We start from the raw sequence: 19,280 nt of genomic DNA, 5'->3' as shown, positions 1-19,280 counted from the left end.
CATGTCAGGCTCTGTGCTGACAGCTCAGCTAGGAGCCTGCTTCGGATTCTGTGTCTCTCTCTCTCTGTCCCTCCCCTGCTCATGCTCTGTCTCTCAAAAATAAACATTAAAAAATATTAAATACATAAAACTTTTGGAAAAAAGTATCTATTTGCATGTTTTATTTTTCAGTAAAATGAATGTTCAACAGTTCTGGTATCCCTGTGTCAGATAAGCCATAACATGCAGTTAATCTGTATGACTCAAATATAAAAGTTCTTGTTTGTTTGTACTCTGTGGGTTTCACCTATTATCTATTTGATATAAATGAAACATTTCATTTTTAATTATCAGTGAATGCTCCCAGATTTTCACTGATATATAAAACAGTTCTGTATATTAGAGTATGATGTTAAGTTACTAATATTTTTACAGTCAACTTCATGATGAAGAGAGTATATTTGCCACTTGATCCTAGAAATTGAAATCTATACTACAGTACACTTGTATTGTGTTAGAAATGCCACATCATGAATAAATACGGAATCAAGTAGGCAAAATAAACCATCTTTATCAAAGTTTTACCATAATTTGCATGGGATCATCTCCAAATTAAACCCTTCTATTACTAAGAAATCCCAGTGAGCTCAGTCCACATCCTGATTTGCCAGAACGTGGCCTTGGCAGATGCAAGACTAAAATGTTTAATTTAGTTTCCTTTCTCTTTAAAAGACAAACAATCAATAATAACAAAAAGAGACTGTTTTTGGAAAAGCGCTCATTTCACCAAGCTTCTTAGATCTTTCTTTGTAATAGGACCACTCTATGAAAGCTAATGGTTCATAGCAGCATTTCCTCTCAGTTGGATTTTTTCTTTGCTATTAAATTTCCAGTATTTGGCAGGGGAAAAAAAGATGATTATTTCAATCCATCTGTCTTTGAAAATCATTGCCTGTTTTCTCATTTGGGTGGTGTGTGTGTGTGTGTGTGCGCGCGCGCGCACGCGTGCACATGTGTTTAAGTAGTATCAATGTATAACATACAATATCCTATTTTGCAGAGGGCTACACATTATCCTAAATAACGCAGACAATGAAGAGAGGGTAGTTGACTGTGTAAGAAACTTGAAGTCATTTGGCTCAAACCAGGAAAATGGTGAGTTCTGCAAACACTAATAGCCAATGTTTCCATAGCACTTACTATGTGCCAAAGGGCCATTCCACACTTATATATATATATATATATATATATATATATAACTTATTTATGGGTCATTTTATTTTTAGTCCCATTTTACAGATGATTGAGCCATAAAATATTATAGAACTCACTTGAGTTCCCCTAATTAGTAAGTGGCGGGCCTTAGATTTGAACTCAGTACTACTCTAATGTGCTATTAACCATTATGTGAACTACTTTTGTTGTTGTTAAAGCGTAGAGGTTATTTAACCTAGATTTTGGATCTTAAAGATGTATTCTCTATGCATTTACTTGTGATCTATTTCTCTTATTTCTTTATACCAACTCCTAAGTTGAAGCCTGTTTTACTTCATACTCAAGTTGCTTTTACTTGGGTGAAACCTGTCTGCCTGATTTTTAAGGTTGAAACTGTCTAATTCTGTAATATTACTTACCACTATTCTCTACCTCCCAATCAAGAAAGTTTCATCTCTTTGTTATATCTCACTCAGTTCTGTCTTTAGGGCAAGTCTCATTTTTTTTTCTTTGCAAAGAATATAATTTTCCAACCTAACTTCACCCATTCAACTACTATCCAAATCCTGCCACTTCATTTACTTTGTTACTTGATTACTACATGCCATATATGTCTCTCGTCTTGACTCCTCAACCAGATTGGATAGTCTTTAAAATAAGAAAAATTATATCCAACACTTTAAATCCCTCATAGCACCTAATAGAATACTGAAATGTTGTTAAAATATGTACAGTCATTGGCTTAAGATTTTTTGACTTGACTATGGTGCAAAAGTGATGCACATCCAACAGAAACTGTACTTTGAATTCTGAATTTTGGTGTTTTCCTTGGCTAGCGATATGCTGTGTGATACTCCCTCGTGATGCTTGGTGGCATCCACTGCAGCTCCCAGTCAGCCCCATGAGGGTAAACAATCCGTCCACCTGCAGCCATTCTGTCGTTCACTTTCAGCACTGTATTTATTACATTACATGCGATACGCAACACTTGATTATAAAAAAGGCTCTGTGAGAGATGATTTTGCTCAACTGTAGGCTAATGAGTTTTGAGCACGTTTAAAGTAGTGTAGGCTAAACTGTGATATTCAGTAGCTTTGATGTATTAAATGCATTTGACTTGATGATATTTTCAAGTTATAATGGGTTTATTGGGATGTAACCCCATCATAAGTTAAGGAAGAACTATACTTAACATTGAATTTCAGAAGAATGATACTACACAAATATAAGATGCAAAGAGTGCATAGTGTTATTTTAAGAAAATACGAAGGAATTGGCTTATGAATTCTCATAGTCTGGCCTATTATATTAATATACAAAATTGGGTGAATATTCTTAGAAAACATAGGGATGTATATATTCACATTTGGATAAAATGTGGATTATCCCAGCATCACAAACAGATGGATAGATATATATTTTTAATATTATTTATTTATTTCTAGGAGAGAGAGAAAGAGACAGCATGAGCAGGGGAGGGTCAGAGAGAGAGGGAGATACAGACTCTGAAATAGGCTCCAGGCTCTGAGCTGGCAGTCAGCACAGAGCCCGACGCGGGGCTCGAACCCACGAACTGCGAAATCATGACCTAAGCAAAAGTCGGACGCTTAACCGACTAAGCCACCCAGGCGCCCCAGATATATATTGTTTTACCTATGTGGTATGTGTTGGTTAATTTGCTGGGGTTTTATTTTTAATTTTTTAACATTTATTCATTTTTGAGAGACCAAGACAGAGTGTAAGTGGAAGAGGGGCAGAGAGAGAAAGAGAGACACACAGAGAATCCGAAGCAGCCTCAGTCTCTGAGCTGTCAGCACAGAGCCCAACGCAGGGCTCAAACTTACAGACAGCAAGATCATGACCTAAGCTGAAGTCAGACACTTAAACGACTGAGCCACTCAGGCTCCCCATGTGTTGGTTAACTTGAATAAGTCTGCTTCATTTTCCCCACAGTCAATACCATCCTAAGATAGAATACTGAGAAGTTCTAAAAGTATATGCTTTCCCCATCCTTTTCCTCTTGATTTAGTTTCTCACAGCATACATTATGATGGCCAATAGAGTTTTTACTGAGAAATTGTGCTGCTTCCTTCTTTTTAAAATGATCATCAAATTAAGTCATTTTTTTGCAAAGATTTTAGCAACAAGTTAATGCTAGAGTCACAGGTATATTTCTGTAATAATATTTTTCTTTTTTTTTTTAAATTTTTTAATGTTTATTCATTTTTGAGAGAGAGAGAGGCAGACTGCAAGTGGGGGAGGGGCAGGGAGAGAGGGAGAGATGGGATCGGAGGCAAGTTCTAGGCTCTGAGCCGTCAGCATTGAGCCCGATGTGGGGCTTGAAACCAGGAACCGTGAGATCATGACCTGAGCCAAAGTCGATGCTTAACCGACTGAGCCACTCAGGTGCCCCTGTGATATTTTTCTATTTGCATTTGATTTGCAGTAACCTTTGTCAACTCTGGGTGGGTGTCCCCCCCACTTTTTTTTAAATTGAATTATATAGGGGATTTTTAAAATAATTTCTATTATCCTTAAAGTAGTTTTATGGATTTCTTCTTTGTTTTGTACCTATCCAGTATACTTGCTTCAGTCATCCTTTTGTCAAATGACTTGTGTTGTAGATGTTGATATCAGTTTTGAGTAGGGAAAGGACAGGATAGTACAAAATCTACCTTTAACTTTTACTGGCTATCATTGGAAAACGGCCTAACAAAGTCATTGACATTTGGTTAGTTTCATTATTAGTATGAGGATGGGTTAGTTATTAACTGAATTCAGAAGTGATTCTAGGTTTCTACGCCTGTCATTTGGAAATAATTGTTGAGTTTCTGATGAGAAATTCAGAAGTAGAAAATCGTAAATTAGGTGGGACCCACCAAAAATGTGAAAAATAGACATTTGATGAGTTCTAAAACCAATTAGGGTTTGTTATATGGAACTGAATTTACAATATATTTTCATGTTGATTTATTTTGTTTTGGAAAATATTTCTATTGTGTAACTGGGCTATACCTATATTCACTGGATAATGAGAAATAAGAGAGAAGGAAATACATTTACATTCATTTCCTGGTGCCAGGGACCATTTCTTACATTCTTTTGTGCTCATAGCAATGTTGGCAATAGTACTTTTCATGTAGACATTAAAAATACTTGTGAACTAATATAATAAGAACCTAGGCAGAAATGTGCCTTTTCAATGATTTTTTAATCAAATGTGTCCTTACTCACAAAAGTTAATAAATATTAGTCTTTGAGAGGTCCCTTGTATAAACAATAAATATTCTGATAACCAGTTGCATTTTTTAGGAAGACTAAAAATGAATTCCATTTAAAAATTATATATTTAATACAAGAACCTTGCAACATAATAGAAAATCTTACTACCATGACCAAAAAATCATGCAGTTAGGTAGGGTGTACAAATATGAAGGTATTTTTTTTTTTAAGTTTATTTATTTTGAGAGAAAGCTGGGTGGGGGGGTGACAGCAGGCAGAGAGCAAGAGGGGGAGAGAGAGAATTCCAAGTAGACTCAAACCCGCAAACCACAAGATCATGACCTGACTTGAAATCGAGCGTTGGATGGTTAACTGACTGAGCCACCCAGTCGCCCCAATATGAAGGTATGTTTTTAAATTCTGTGTATACAGGAGCATCTGCATGGCTCAGTCTGTTAGGTGTCGAGCTCTTGGTTTCAGCACAAGTCACGATCTCACAGTTTGTATTTTCAAGCCTCATACCAGGCTCTGTGTTGACAGCGTGGAGCCTGCTCAGAATTCTCTCTCCCTCTTTGCCTCTCTGTTCTTCCCCCCTTCCCATACATAAATAAGCTTAAAATATACAAATTTACCTGGCAACGTGATATTTTTTTGCATGCATATTTTTATTTTTTAACAGAACTATTCAAAATAGCTTATGACATTTTAGGCAGTGAAATTGTTCTTTATCTTACAAGTAAAAGTGAGTGATAATACAACTATAGAGAAATACTTGACATCCTTTCACGATTTGACTTCCAAGGCTCACATTTCACTTGTGTGAACTACCATATCTGGAAAAGAAAAGCAGTAACGATTTTGGAGATGAGGGCTAGTCGGTCATTGGGGAGAAGTGATTCTTCTGGGCGTTTGACTGCAGGAGCCCAGTATAGAAACCATTTCCCTGAGGACCAGACACAGAGTACACACTCATAAACCTGTGTCTCCTTCCAGCTGCCTCATTCCAATGCTTTGCCATTGTGTTGCTGTCTGGCAACTGTTGCTTGTTAACCTGGACACTAGCAAGTAATTTTTGCTTTCAGGAGATGTGAATGAGAAGTAAGAGGAAAAGTAGTGCAGGGAAGAAGAAGGCTGTTTTCTCTACTTGGACTCTGACATGAGAATAGGTATCCTTTCCCTCGGAGAAAAATCAAAACCAAAAGGATTGTTTTTATGTAGTTGAAATACCCCATATTATGACTAAAATCAAAGTCTTTAGCAAGGACACCTAATTACCAAGACAGTCAACTTAGATTTTGTTTTTACTTCACTTCTTAAAGGTCATGTTTCTGTTGTTTGCCTTAATTAAAACTGATAATATTCAATGGGATTATTTCCCTTTTGATGTAGAGTGTGAAATATATATACGCTAGGGGTTATAGAAACGACAGAATCAAAATAGGGGGACAAAGGAGGAAAAACGTATTCTTGAAATTTGTCAATTTCTTTTGTCATTCATTCGTAATATAACTGAAATATGAAGTTTACCTATCAGGAGAAACGTAGCTGTCTTCTATGGAATGCTTGTTCTGGGGAATATCCTCTCCTATTTGGCATGTTATATAAATGATGTTTAAATGTAATACATATTTTTACCTTTTTACATGAGAACAAACTGAGGCTCGAAGGGGTTAGCTAACATGCTGTTGCCACACAGACTGTAGTCAGTCAAGCCGGGTTCCAGTCTGGGATTTCTATGGTACCAAAGCCCATGCTTTTTTCCCCCTAATGCTATTACTTGATTTTGTATAATCAGTGAGCTGAACATTGCCTGTATAATTCAAACCAACCTATTTCAGTTTGGGGGAGGCAGGCATTTGGAAACTTGAGGCTTTTTTTCCGCTTTTTTCATACATTTAACTTGACAATATTTTTTTTTTCCTTTAGGAGATCAAAATGAAATAATTGTCATCCCTATAAACACAGAAGAGAATATGAAAAATGGAGTGAGGATAACAGAAACCAATGTGGGAGGTGTTGCCAAAAATAACAGTGTGGACATGGGAGTTGACAGACTATCAAACTATCAGGCACATAAAACTGATACTGCTGAAAGTTACAAGGAAAGTCCTCTAGCTGCATTGTTAATACCAGACCCAAAACTGAATCAACCCAGTGAGGAAAAGACAAAAATGCAAGATGCAGCAATTCAGACCACCCCTTCCTCTGACAGTTTTGAGGGGCATCACCAAGATCATAAATTGTCTAATTTCACAGCTGATGAAAGCGTGCAAACTCCAAGTAACAATAAATCGACTCAACACTCATCTCTAAGCCTCCAAGATTCTGCTATAGATGCCTCAAGGAAATTCAGGAGTCAGGGCCCCCTAAACGTGCATTCAGAGAACCAACTCACTGTAAAAGATCCAATTTGTGCACATGGTAATGAGGACCTTTTGCCTCCTGTAGATGGGATTGATAAAAACTCAACTATTTCTTATACAAAGGATTATCCACTTTATAGACAAGACTATGATTCCAAGCCAAAACCTTCAAATGAAATCACAAGAGAATACATACCCAAAATTGGAATGACTACTTATAAAATAGTGCCTCCCAAGTCCCTGGAGATACTGAAGAATTGGGAATCAGAAACCCCTGGGTATAAAGATGATCACAAGATACATACTTTAGGGAAAAAGCACACTGGTGAGAATGCAAAAGAAACTGCAATCCAAACAGAAGATCTTGTATCCGACAGCCCAAAGGAGCCACAGGCAGACCTTAAACTGCAGCCTAGCCCAAGAACTGAGCACCAGGTGCACAGTGTGGAGAGCTCACCCCGCGTTGCCATGGGGAGTCCTCTGCTACCTACTCCCAGAATGACAAGGGACACTGGCACAGTTCCTTTTGTGCCTAATTTGGACGATATAAACAATATTTTGGAGTCAAAAATTAAATCTCGGGTTTCAAATCCCCAGACTAAACCAAGTTCTTTTTTCCTACAGATGCAAAAAAGAGTTTCAGGTCACTATGTGACATCTGCCGCTGCCAAGGGTGTCCACGTGGCCCCTAACCCTCCTCCAAAAGAACTAAGAAAGAAAGAGGGGGAAAGGGATGCGATACCTCCTGCAGAACAAACTCTTTCTCCCTTAAGTAAAATAACGCAGTCTCCCCCACAGCACCAGATTAAAGCAGCTGATAACATCAGCCTCCAGAAGCCTAGTGAGAGCCCTCCCCCTCCCATAGCTCTGAGACCTACTTCTCTTCCTTCGAGTCAATTAGCAGCACTAAATCTGAAAACTTTGAAAACTTTTGGTGCCCCGAGACCTTACTCGAGCTCTGCGCCCTCACCGTTTGCCCTTGCTGTAGTCAAACGGTCACAGTCTCTCAGCAAAGTGCGCCCGGTGTCACACAGTGAGGGTGTGGCCGTCCAGCCTCCACCTGACACAGAAGAAGGGAAGGTTCCTTCTCTAAATAAATTTGTGGGCATCCCACAACTATTTGTGAGTGATAAGGTAACATGACCTTTTTAAAAATCAGGGGCTCTTATACAACATGGTTTAGATGGGGGTTAACAAGCATGTTGGTATATTTGTGTGTTACTTAACTCCGAATTCATATTAATCTAATGGCAAGCTACCATAGGGAAAAAAGAGTAGTAATACAGAAATCTGATTATTTACTCTCAGGATTATTATAATTCATATAACTTGATTGGGTATTACTATACAGTCATTAAATAATTGTATCATTAGCAAATATGTTAATTTTTAAAAATTTCTTTACAAATTTTTTTTTAATGTTTATTTTTGAGAGAGAGGGACAGAATGTGAGTGGGGGAGGAGCAGAGAGAGAAGGAGACACAGAATGCAAAGGACACTTCAGGCTCTGAGTTGTCAGCACAGAGCCTGCAAGAACAGTGAGATCATGACGATCTGAGCCAAAGTCAGATGCTTAACTAACACAGTCACCCAGATGCCCTATTTTAATTTAAATTTTCTTTGCCATACATTTGTATATTGTACTAGTTAATAGTTCTGATTCTATTTTCCTGTGTTTTGCTTGTCTCAATTTGTTTATAACTTTTCTGGATGTTCTGGTTTCTTTTCTAATTCTACATGATAGCAAAATAGTTTTAATTATTTAGAAACATAAACAGTTAAGACTAGATAAAATAACCAAGTACTTCTCAGCTATACATTTTCTATCATATACATTCAACCTAAATTACGGAACATTGATGCATATAATTTAAATTGAAACCAGAATTTACAATTTCAAAATGTAATTTTCTTAATTTCGCATTTTTGTGAACTTAGTGTCAACTTTTTCAGTTACATGTATGTTGACTAGCATTATCTAACCTTACTAATTTACATAAAAGGGCATTTATTGACTTAGTGTTTGGCCAGCTAAGTCTTATAATTTGCTAGGTGCAAATAATATAGTCAAAGGAAAGGATGAAACTTACAGTATGAATTATGATAATCCCCATGCAATTTTTTAAAAAAATATTTTGTGTACTTTTACCCTGATAGTGTTTAAAGATACTTTCAGATTTGTGTGACCGTTCCAGAAGTATTTCATATTACTTTTTCAAACATTCCTAGAGTAACCGAACATTAACCATATTGCCACGTAAAGATTTTTTCCATAATTTCAAAGCAGTATTCATCTTGAAGAATATTTCTTCATATATTTCACATTTATGTTTCTTAGCTTTGATATAATGTCAGGAAGAGATGTATGATCTAGAGATTAATTCTTACTTGGGAACAAAGCCTGTGTTTCTTCTTAGATTGGAATACCAATCCTAAACAACAGAAGCTTGATTTAGATAATACAGTTTTTGAGTCATTGCCCAAGCTCTGTTTAGCTCATCTTTTGTAAAGATATTTGGCAGCATAAAAAAGACATGTTTAAGATTATTTGATAATAGTTCCCAGTTAAATCAGTTGCTAAATATTCTTTCCTAAGCTTAATTAAAGTTTGATTCTTAAACTTGAAAATTCCTAATATTTTTTAGTCCATGGGCAAAATAAAGAAAACACGGTCATCAATTAGCCCCTGTGACTTGCATTAACACAAGATAAGCTGTTACATGTAGCATAGTCCTTAATATTCTTTTATTAGAAGGTATGATAGATTCAAACAATATAAAATTGTCAGTTTTTCCATTTTGTACTGGCAGAAATAATTTGAAACCTGATGTGTTGTAACAATAAAAATGTGTTACTTTTTAGCCTCTGGTTTTTTGTTTGTTTTTTTTTTTAATCATTATTTGGCTCTTCTGGCCAACTCCATTGGCGAAATCAGCATTTTTTTGACTTAAGGACAGTAAAATTACCAGTGTATTCATAAAACAAGAGAGGGACCACTTTTCTTCCTTAGCCTCATAAGTTGAAGAGAAGTAAAGGTAATACTCTAATCTTCCAACTGAGCATGGGCAGCAGAGATAACTCACAGGGGAAGGAATCAGGACTATGTTTAAAACCCCACTTTGGCAAAGAGTGATTCTTTAAGAATATACTGATGATGAATTTTCTTAGTGGCCCATTCTTCACTTGGTATTCATATAAATATTTTGCATTTATTTTTATAGGGAAATAACTCTGCATATAATGAGCAGAATTCCCAAATACCATCTCCAACTGACTGCCCATCATTCATTCTTAAGAGACAAAGTTCTTTAACATTCCAAAGCTCTGACCCAGAACAGATCCGACAGAGTTTGCTGACTGCAATCCGTTCTGGAGAGGCTGCTGCCAGATTGAAAAGGGTAAGTTTTCTTTATCAGATGGGTGACCGTGGGCTTATTTTCAACATTGTCAAACTAATACTTAGGGGAGATTGTTTTCTGGCTCTTGCATCTGAATAGGGAGGATGCCAGAAGTTGCTCTTTGATGTCAAGGGTCATTTTTGAAGTATAAGCTGAAAGAGTCCAGAGTCTTACACATACTTAAAAATATGTCCGGTCTATTTTCCACAACATGGGCCAGGTGCGGAACAAGGGTTTTGCTCATTATTATATAACTATATATAGAAAGTACCCTGGACTCTTACTTTTAATAAATTATATTAGCATAGTAAAAATTCTTCAGAAAGAAAATCCCTCCTTATTCCAGAAAAGCTGCACTAGCAATAGGAATGTGCAGGTTTTCAGTCCTTGCCCCACGATGACCCAAGTCAGCTACCATATGTGGGAGATTGAGCCGGGGGCCAGGTGGCTTTATAGGTTAAACACAAAATGTAGGGAGAATCTAGGGAATTTAGAGGACATTGAATGCAGAAAGTCTAGTCAGCTAAGGCCCTGCCATAGTGGCCAGCTCCTCCTTCCTAAGCTGTAGAACTTCAGGAAGGGAGGTATGCTTCTTTGGGGGGCAAATGCCAAAGAGACGTCAGAGAGAATTATTTGTAGGTGAGTTTCCTCCGTCACTTTCAGCCACTCAAAGAAGACCTGCACGGTGAAGCCTGGAGCCTGGCACCAAAACTTGGACTTCCCAGAGGCTGTAGTCTCCCTAAATGTCTTCCTTGTTCTCCCCTTAGTTATCTTGGTTGCAGGTTCCTCAAGACAAGAAAGTGCTCATTATTCTCCTGACTCCCTAGGCATTTCGTTTTGTGAATTCCTTCTCTAATCACTTTAGAGGTTATTTAGAGAAGAGTAAGAGACTTGTTGAGCACAGCACTGAGCTCAACAGAAACGAAATCTGTGAAGGGACAGGAATGTTGCAAAGAGAGAAAGAAAAGGGGAGGGCATCTCGGGCACATCTCCACGGCCAGCCCTGTCTGCGCTCCCCATTTTCCTCAGTGTGTTTCAGTGGAGCCATGAGTGACGGCTGTTTTCACGGAGGGCTGGGCGCTCCCATCTGGGCAGACAAGGAGACAGGGCAAAATATTGCCTGCTGTCAGGAGTGGAGGAAACATGAAGGAATAATTCAGATTAGGTTTGAATTTTGTCAAGTATTTGTAGAATCTGAATTTGGGTGCCAGGCAGGAAAAAGGAATGGTGGTTTTGAATACTGCAACTGGTATTTCACGGGTCATGACATTTATATTTTTGTGGGGAAATATGCCCATGCAAATAAATTGTACATCCTCACTTAAGAAAATAGTTCTCTTTCTAATTTTGTAAATTAAGGTTTGGTTTCTAAAGCTTTCTCAATTCTGGGTGCCTGGGTGGCTCAGTCAGTTAAGCATCCAACTTCAGCTCAGGTCATGATCTCGCAGTTTGTGAATTCAAGCCCCGTGTCAGGCTCTGTGCTGACAGTTCAGAGCCTGGAGCCTGCTTCAGAGTCTGGGTCTCCCTTTCTCTCAGAGCTCTCTCTCTCTGTCTCTCTCAAAAAGAAATAAGCATTAAAAAAATGTAAAGCTTTCTGAATCCAATAAACTTGATAATAAGCATTTTTTAAGCACAAAAGTACTAAACATTGTCCTAGCTACTGGGGATACATAAAATGAAGCCTCTGCCTTCTGGGTGTTCACAGCCTGGGACTCAGAAACATGACACATCAGGTCCACAGGAGAACCAAGTAGCTATACAGAACATAACTGCAGTGTCTTTTCCTAAGTCAGTGGATAATTGGACTAACTGCAGAACACAGTGCATTAAGTTGGGAATGTCTTTTAGGCCAACAGAACGATACAGGCAGGCAGCTGTGTGCTTGTGTTACAGGCTCTAAGTTGGCAGTCTCTTCACTTATAAAACTCTCCTTGCTTCCAGAATGAGCTGGATGTGAATCAGCATAGAAAGCAGGCCCTAAATGATGATCCTATAATTGTATCCTGTTTATAAGTCATTACTTGAGGTTCCAAGAAGTCTAAATATTATCTCTTTCAGTAGGAGATTATCAATAGCCCTGAGGTTTTATAGCGCCAGTTCCTAAATTTGTTTAATGAAAATTCCTTACATAATCCATTTTTTTGTGCTAAAAAGGGACACAGGGTCTCATGAAGTTCACAGTATCCACACACTATGATCAGGATTTTCACTTCTAATTATACCCTAAAAAGGTGTGTGTTGTATACCAGGACACACAAGAATATTCATGAAATATTGTTTGTAATAGCTCCAAATAAATATGTTAATATCCAAAAACAGAATCATTAGTATATTCAAAGAATGGATTATCAAACAGCAATAAATTGGCCAAAATACACCTAACCACAACATGGGCAAGACGTATTAAAATATATATATGTGTAAAGTTTGACGGCATGCATCACTAAATTATTTTATTTAGTGATGCATGCGTAGGTGGCAATTATTTTTAAAAGCAAGGAAGTAATTATAGAAATCATGATAGGGTTACTTCCACAGGGAAAGAAAGGGCATTGCTGGGGGTTTGTAGGAGGACAGGCAACACAATTTAAGAGGAAACTAAAAAAACTAAGTAATCAAGATAAATGTTATCTTAATGCAAGATTTTTTAATGCCTAAATGAAAGCAAAATCGTGTGATAAAGAAAATGTCAACATTTTAAATAAAGACAAGATCAGTAGGGAGCTGGAGCTATTCTCTTTGCCCGGGTGGTAGATTATATATATGTTTGTGTTTGTTTCCATTGGTTTGTTTATTGAAGTTCAGTGCACTTTGCTGTGCATGTATTGTATTTCAAAAATTATATTGTAAAAGGAAGTAAAAATGGACACCAGAAGGCTTTAATTCCTTGTGATATTTGCTTAAGTCCCATATTTCTATCCTGTACTGAACATTTCTCCTGGTTTGTTTTAAATTCTAACATTTCTTTTATAGAACAACAGTTATAGTGCCAAATAAAATCTTCAGTGATTTTGACAGTGGGCTTAGATTGTTCATCAGAAAGTTGGCTCCAGGTTTGCCTATATTCTGGCACCCAAATGTTCAGTTTAACTCCAGGTACCAACCTGCCTTCTGGCTCTGGTTCTTACCCGAATAATTAGCCTTCATTATAATAATTGGTTCACATTAGAACAATTATCTAGTTGACTGCTCTAGTGTAAATGTAGTCATGAACATGCCATGTTTTTTTCATATTGCTTAAGATTTTTTCCACACCTTACCCCTATTTGACCTCCGTGTAGTCAGAGTTCTGTCTTGTCTTCATATAAAGTTTTAATAAATCTAGTTCACTGTTTTATAAAACGCATTTGGCGTTAAGATTTATATGTGAATCAGCAAGTTTTTTTCAGAGAATAAGAGATTAAGTAAACTCTGATCAGTTACTTGTGCTGATACAAGAATTTTCTGGCTACTTTTGGTTCCTGTTAATACTTCAGTTACTAAAGGCTGTTACACCGTTACAAGTAGAATATAGGTTTTTAAAATAGGTTTATGAAAATAAACGGACAAATGGTATTTAGTAGTTGATATTAACCATTTCCTTAGAATGTGAAATTTATCTTTGGCTCCATAAAAACCTGGAAGAAAAAAAAACTGGGTGCGTCACCCATAATCTTGCTAGCATATTTGTTTAATTGGTCTGCTTTTTATTCATATTTCCTTGTTTGGAAATATGTACAATCCAAGAACTTAAGGTTGGCAGTTCTTTCCATACATATATTAATAAATGAGAGTTTTATAGAGAGTGCTCCTTACGAGAATAAGAAAGCTATGAGAATATTCCTGATATTTCTTTAAACTTAAAGTTGAGACAAACACTAGATGCTCATATCAGAAAATTCTTTAATGCTTGAAAGTTTTTAATCTTTAAAAATATCTTTATTGTTAAGTATATGTTCATTCAAAAATTTCAAGCAATACTCTTTTACTTTATGTTTATAAAAAGTTACCATATTCTATTCAAGAAATATTTATTGATCTACACCATGTGAGGCACTAAAATAAACATGCATATAGTGTGGCATTAAAATAAGGTTTCTGACCTCACAGAATTTATACACTAGTCTATAATAATGTCTTCTCATGCTTGAGAGTTTAGTATACAAATTTTTAAATATCAAATGAAATACCGTTTTCCCCCTAAAATAATTGCTCGTGATAGATTACAGTGAAACCTTCCAGACCACTTTTGTAGTATATAAACATTTAATTTTTCTGTGCAAAAATAAAATCGTCTTTAAACCACCATAAATATCTCTTTGAAGTTTTCCATCTTATTATACACACACACACACACACACAATTCTTCTTAAGACTATGGAGTATTTGACTATATGAATGAACCATAGTTTATTTGCTCCTTATTGGTGGATATGTAACTAGATTTTGGTTTTTTCACTCTATAAATGGTGCTACAATAAACATTTTTTATTTGTATTAGTCATCAGTATGTTTTTTAAATACTTGAAACGTCTCTTTTTTCCTTACAAAGAATTATGACCACTGCAATTTTAGCAATAATTACAAAAATAATCCCTACACACTGAAAGTTTTCATACCAAAGTTACATAATCAAAAGTCATTACCTGTCTCTTGTTTGTTGGCTATTTTTGGAAAGGAATCCCACGTGAATACTAACCAAGATGCAGGACTTTTCCTTCCCCTGGTGCAACTTTTCTTTTAGCTGTTTTGATGTCAACCACTCTACTCCATCCTGGGTTCATAAGACCATGAAGAAAGTTGATTCATTTCGATGACCAATCTTTGTTTTGTAAAAGGCTATGAATGAAGCACAGGGAAATCAAATCCGAACTGAATTTGCCCATTTTATTTTCCTTTTTAGGAAGTTACTCTGATGCAAGGCAAAATCTGTGGCCTTTTGTACTTCACTTCTCTTGTGAGAAGATGATAATGTTTGGTTAAAAATTTAAACTAGTCAAATTACAATCTAGACATTAACTAGTTTTCTTAAAATATTGTCACATATTATGTATAGTATTTCAAAATATTTTATCTATTAACTACCCAGAATCCAGATGATTTTTTTTAAATATTCTTCTAAGAAATTCTTAAGTGGATTTCCTTCACTTACCATTCGTAAATAGGAGACTTTGCCATAGAATTTTGGAATTTAGGAGTTTATTTATTGGGAGGAAGAAAACTACTTTTCATTCTGCAATTGTTTTGGCATAACACTCTTAGATTTGACTTCTGTAGCCCTTCAGACGATAGCATTTTTAAAAACCAAAGCTGTATTTCCTTATTAATAAGGGGTACCTGGGAGGGGAACTTCAAGGTAACGTATACCATCAGTACAATGGAATTCTTTGATTTGTGGAATTCACTTTATTTTTCTACATTTTCCAAGGCTCTTTTGAGGAGCCAGAATTAATCTAGCAAAAAATGCTCTTCAACAGCTTGGCCTGCAGTCTGTTTGTACTCTTGTCCTTTGAGTTGATTTTGTAATTTTGTGAAGACTAAGATGTGTTAATGGATTATTTAACTTGTTTGTTGTGGAAATAATAACTCTCATTTTTAATTTTATGGTAGAGTGAACATTTATTCTTAATTGTGATTTATTGAATATGAAACACTAAATATTACCATTTACAATTATATAGAAGTTAAAATGTAATTGTTGAAAATTGAAAATTAGATAGCTGTCCATTTTCAATTGATGGGTACAAAACGTGTTTCTTTTTCTTAGGTTACTGTTCCATCAAATACAATATCTGTGAATGGAAGGTCAAGACTCAGCCATTCCATGTCCCCAGATGCCCAGGATGGCCGTTAAATGTGCCTGACATAATGCACTTAACCACCTCTACTTCACAGAACATCATGCTGATGGAGAATGTTGGCAAATGTATATTCAGATGTACACTAATATATTGTCTATTAAAGTGTAAAAATTTGTGCTGTGGCTCTTAATGCCAAAAGAAGAATTACAGAATTTATAAGTTATAATATTTTTGGCCTTTTTTTGCCTTAAAAGCTGAATATGCTGCTTTAGAACTTTAAGACAAGGTGTTAATGACTTTCATTTTTTTCAAATGAGACATAGTCACCTTTTGTTGATTTCACTTACTGACACATTCTTTACACTGGTGACTTAAAAGAATAAATTAAGATTCATAGACTTGCATTTGTGTGACACATAAATAGGTAGGCAAATGTAGATCTGACATTTTCTGCCTTAATGTTACAGTTTAATTGGAAATGTTTATAAGTTATATTAAAGTGTGTTTTGGCTGAAAGTATGATCTAGAAATCTAAGAATATCAAATAAGTATATTTGGTTTGACAATTCATTTAAATGAATCACTTAGAGTGCAAGTCTTGTGTGTTCTTTATGTAATTACAAAATCTGTCAAATTTATGGGAAGCTCATAATATTTCAATATTTTATTAACATGAAACTTTTTTTAATCTTTAGAATTTAAATTGCACAAGGAACCTTTTAAATATTTTTTGTATATAATCATGACATCGTTGTCACACAGATATATATTTTATGTGCCAGAAGCCTTAGAAATCTTATGAAAATGTTGGTCTATTGTGACAATTATTTCATATTTGATATGTAGTGAGGATTAGGGGTTAGTATATGTTCATATTGGAAAACTTCAAAGACTACTTTGAGGTTCCAGAAATTTTTGTTTTAAAGTAAAATGATAAAGTCATTATGTAGTTCAGATGCTAATATTCTTAATATATATTTACATTAAAGCTAAAACTTAAGCAAAACAGTGCCTAATTTGTTGGCTTATAACTGTACTGGGATCTAGAGCTCATTCATGTTCTAGTCCTACTTTAAGAATCTAATTGTTCACATATTCTAAAAGCTTTGTCAAACAAGTTGATGTTAAGTTGGTTTTCACTAAAGCTCTTGGGATGTCTGCCTCTTTGGAAAATGTGTTGATTTTTTTCCCCTGTGTAATAAAAGCAAGTTATATATTTGGTTTGTGTCAAATAGCATATTTATGAATTTCACCTGACAACCGTATCTGTATCAGCCGGTGAACAAGTCTTAGGAAAACCTGTCATTCATCAGGGCTCTCTAGTGAACAAGTGAGCCCATACATCCAAAGTGCATGATCTAAGCATCAAAAATGCTTAGACTAGTTCCTGATACATGGCAGGTACACATTAAATGTTAAATGTTGCTATTACCTCCTCAAATCGGACTTGAAGAGACCCTAATATATGGAAACTGAAGTTATGTTATTATAAACCAGTAGGGAAAGGAGTGACTTAAAAAAGTTTGATTATCCACTTGGAAAAAAATAAATTGGGATCCCTACTTCAAACCACAAACAAATATATTTGAGTTGGATTAAAGAACCTTTTAAAAGTAATATTTTAAAACTTAAGTGAATATATTCAACATTTTTTAGACCTCGGCATGGGAAAACTTATTTTAAGACACAGAGGGACATTAAGGACATAAATTTAAATATATTAAAATTTAAGACACATATGTACATTAAGTACTATAAAAGTGAAAACATAAGCCACAAGAATATTTTTAATATACATAAAAGTTATAAAAGTTCCTAAAACTCATGAAAATAGAAATATACACACGCTGAAAAAAATTTTTTTTAATGTTTATATTTGAGAGAGAGGGAGAGGCAGAGTGAAAGCAGGAGAGGGGCAGAGAGAGCCAGAGACACAGAATCTGAAGCAGGCTCCAGGCTCTGAGCTGTCAGCACAGAGCCCAATGCAAGGCTTGAACTCGCCAGCCCTGAGATCATGACCTGAGTCACAGTTGGATGCTTACCTCAATAAGCCATGCAGGTGCTCCACAGAAAACCTACTTCTTACAAGAGTAAATCTGAAAGGCCAGCAAACATATGGGAAAAATACTGTTCACTACTGAAGGAAGTTCTAGTTAAAAACATAAGGATGTACTACATCACACCCATCAAATTAGCAACAATGTAAGTTTCAAAATAGCAAGTGTTGTCAAGGACAGCAAAGCAGTGGAACTCTCACTGCTGGTGGGAAAATACACTGGCACAACCATCAAATTTACAATAACGAATAAAGACTTACTACCATGTTACCTTTAAAAAGTACTTACGGATGTACATAAGTAGATATTAACAGAAATCGTCATGGCAGCCTCTGTATAACAGCAGAGAGGAGTCCTAATCAGCACTCGACATTGACAGTACATTCATATGATAACCTCTGTACAACAGTCAAAATGTACAAACCAGAGTTACACATATCAACGTGGATACATGTTGGAAGCAGCTCAAAAATGAGCAAGAAAAGCAAGTTGTGGAGCACTGCATGTTTTCTGATATTAGTTATGTGCAAAATGATACCATATATTATGGCTGTATACTTAGAAAACAATAGACAGATTTGCTAGTGGGTACCAAGAAATGAATGCTGGACTGGGGAGATTTACAGGTGTCATCAATTGTGTTTGTAATATTTTATTTTCTAAACTGCACCTTGACAACAAGTATATTTGAATAACATAGGGATTCCAAGAGCCCACCCCCACACAATTGAAAATCCACATGTAACTTTTGACCCCTTCANGAATCCAAAATAGGCTCCAGGCTCTGAGCTGTCAGCACAGAGCCTGACGCGGGGCATGAACCCACAAACTGAGATCATGATGTGAGCCGAAGTCAGATGCTTAACCGACTGAGCTACCCAGGCACCCTTGACCCCCTCAAATCTTAATACCTTGCTATTGACTGGAAGACTTAATGATAACATAAGCCATTGATTAACACATATTTTGTATGTTATATGTATTATATACTGTAATTTTACAATAAAGCCAAAGAAAAGAAAATCATAAGAGAATCATTTACAGTACTATACTGATAAAAATCCACATCAGAGTGAACCCAAGCAGCTCAAACCCGCTTGTCAGGGATCAGCTATACTTTTATGACTCCAGATTTTAGCATACTTGAAGCAATTTATAATTAAGATTTTTTTTAAAGATTTTTAAGGGGCTATATATATATGGGAATATATATGCCATTAATACACTTACATTCTGAAAAGAATGAATTTTTTTTTTAATGTTTTA

General features: G+C 35.9%; 1 protein-coding gene across 4 annotated transcripts in view; it reads left to right on the top strand.

Moving 5' to 3' along the window:
• Positions 1 to 17,176, top strand: part of COBLL1 (cordon-bleu WH2 repeat protein like 1) — a 158,253-nt gene extending 141,077 nt beyond the window's left edge. For all 4 annotated transcript variants that reach the window (XM_077756764.1, XM_077756765.1, XM_077756763.1 and 1 more), the window contains 4 exons: positions 1,040 to 1,134; positions 6,343 to 7,913; positions 10,001 to 10,177; positions 15,924 to 17,176. In XM_077756764.1, the coding sequence (XP_077612890.1) occupies positions 1,040 to 1,134; positions 6,343 to 7,913; positions 10,001 to 10,177; positions 15,924 to 16,010 (1,930 nt within the window). In that variant the 3' untranslated portion in view covers positions 16,011 to 17,176. The remainder of the gene's footprint in view (positions 1 to 1,039; positions 1,135 to 6,342; positions 7,914 to 10,000; positions 10,178 to 15,923) is intronic.
• Positions 17,177 to 19,280: the final 2,104 nt, after the last annotated feature.

Source organism: Crocuta crocuta, unplaced genomic scaffold (assembly GCF_008692635.1).
Source record: "Crocuta crocuta isolate KB4526 unplaced genomic scaffold, BGI_CrCroc_1.0 scaffold359, whole genome shotgun sequence".
NCBI classification, from domain to species: Eukaryota; Metazoa; Chordata; class Mammalia; order Carnivora; family Hyaenidae; genus Crocuta; species Crocuta crocuta.
This window is presented reverse-complemented; position numbering and strand designations above follow the sequence as displayed.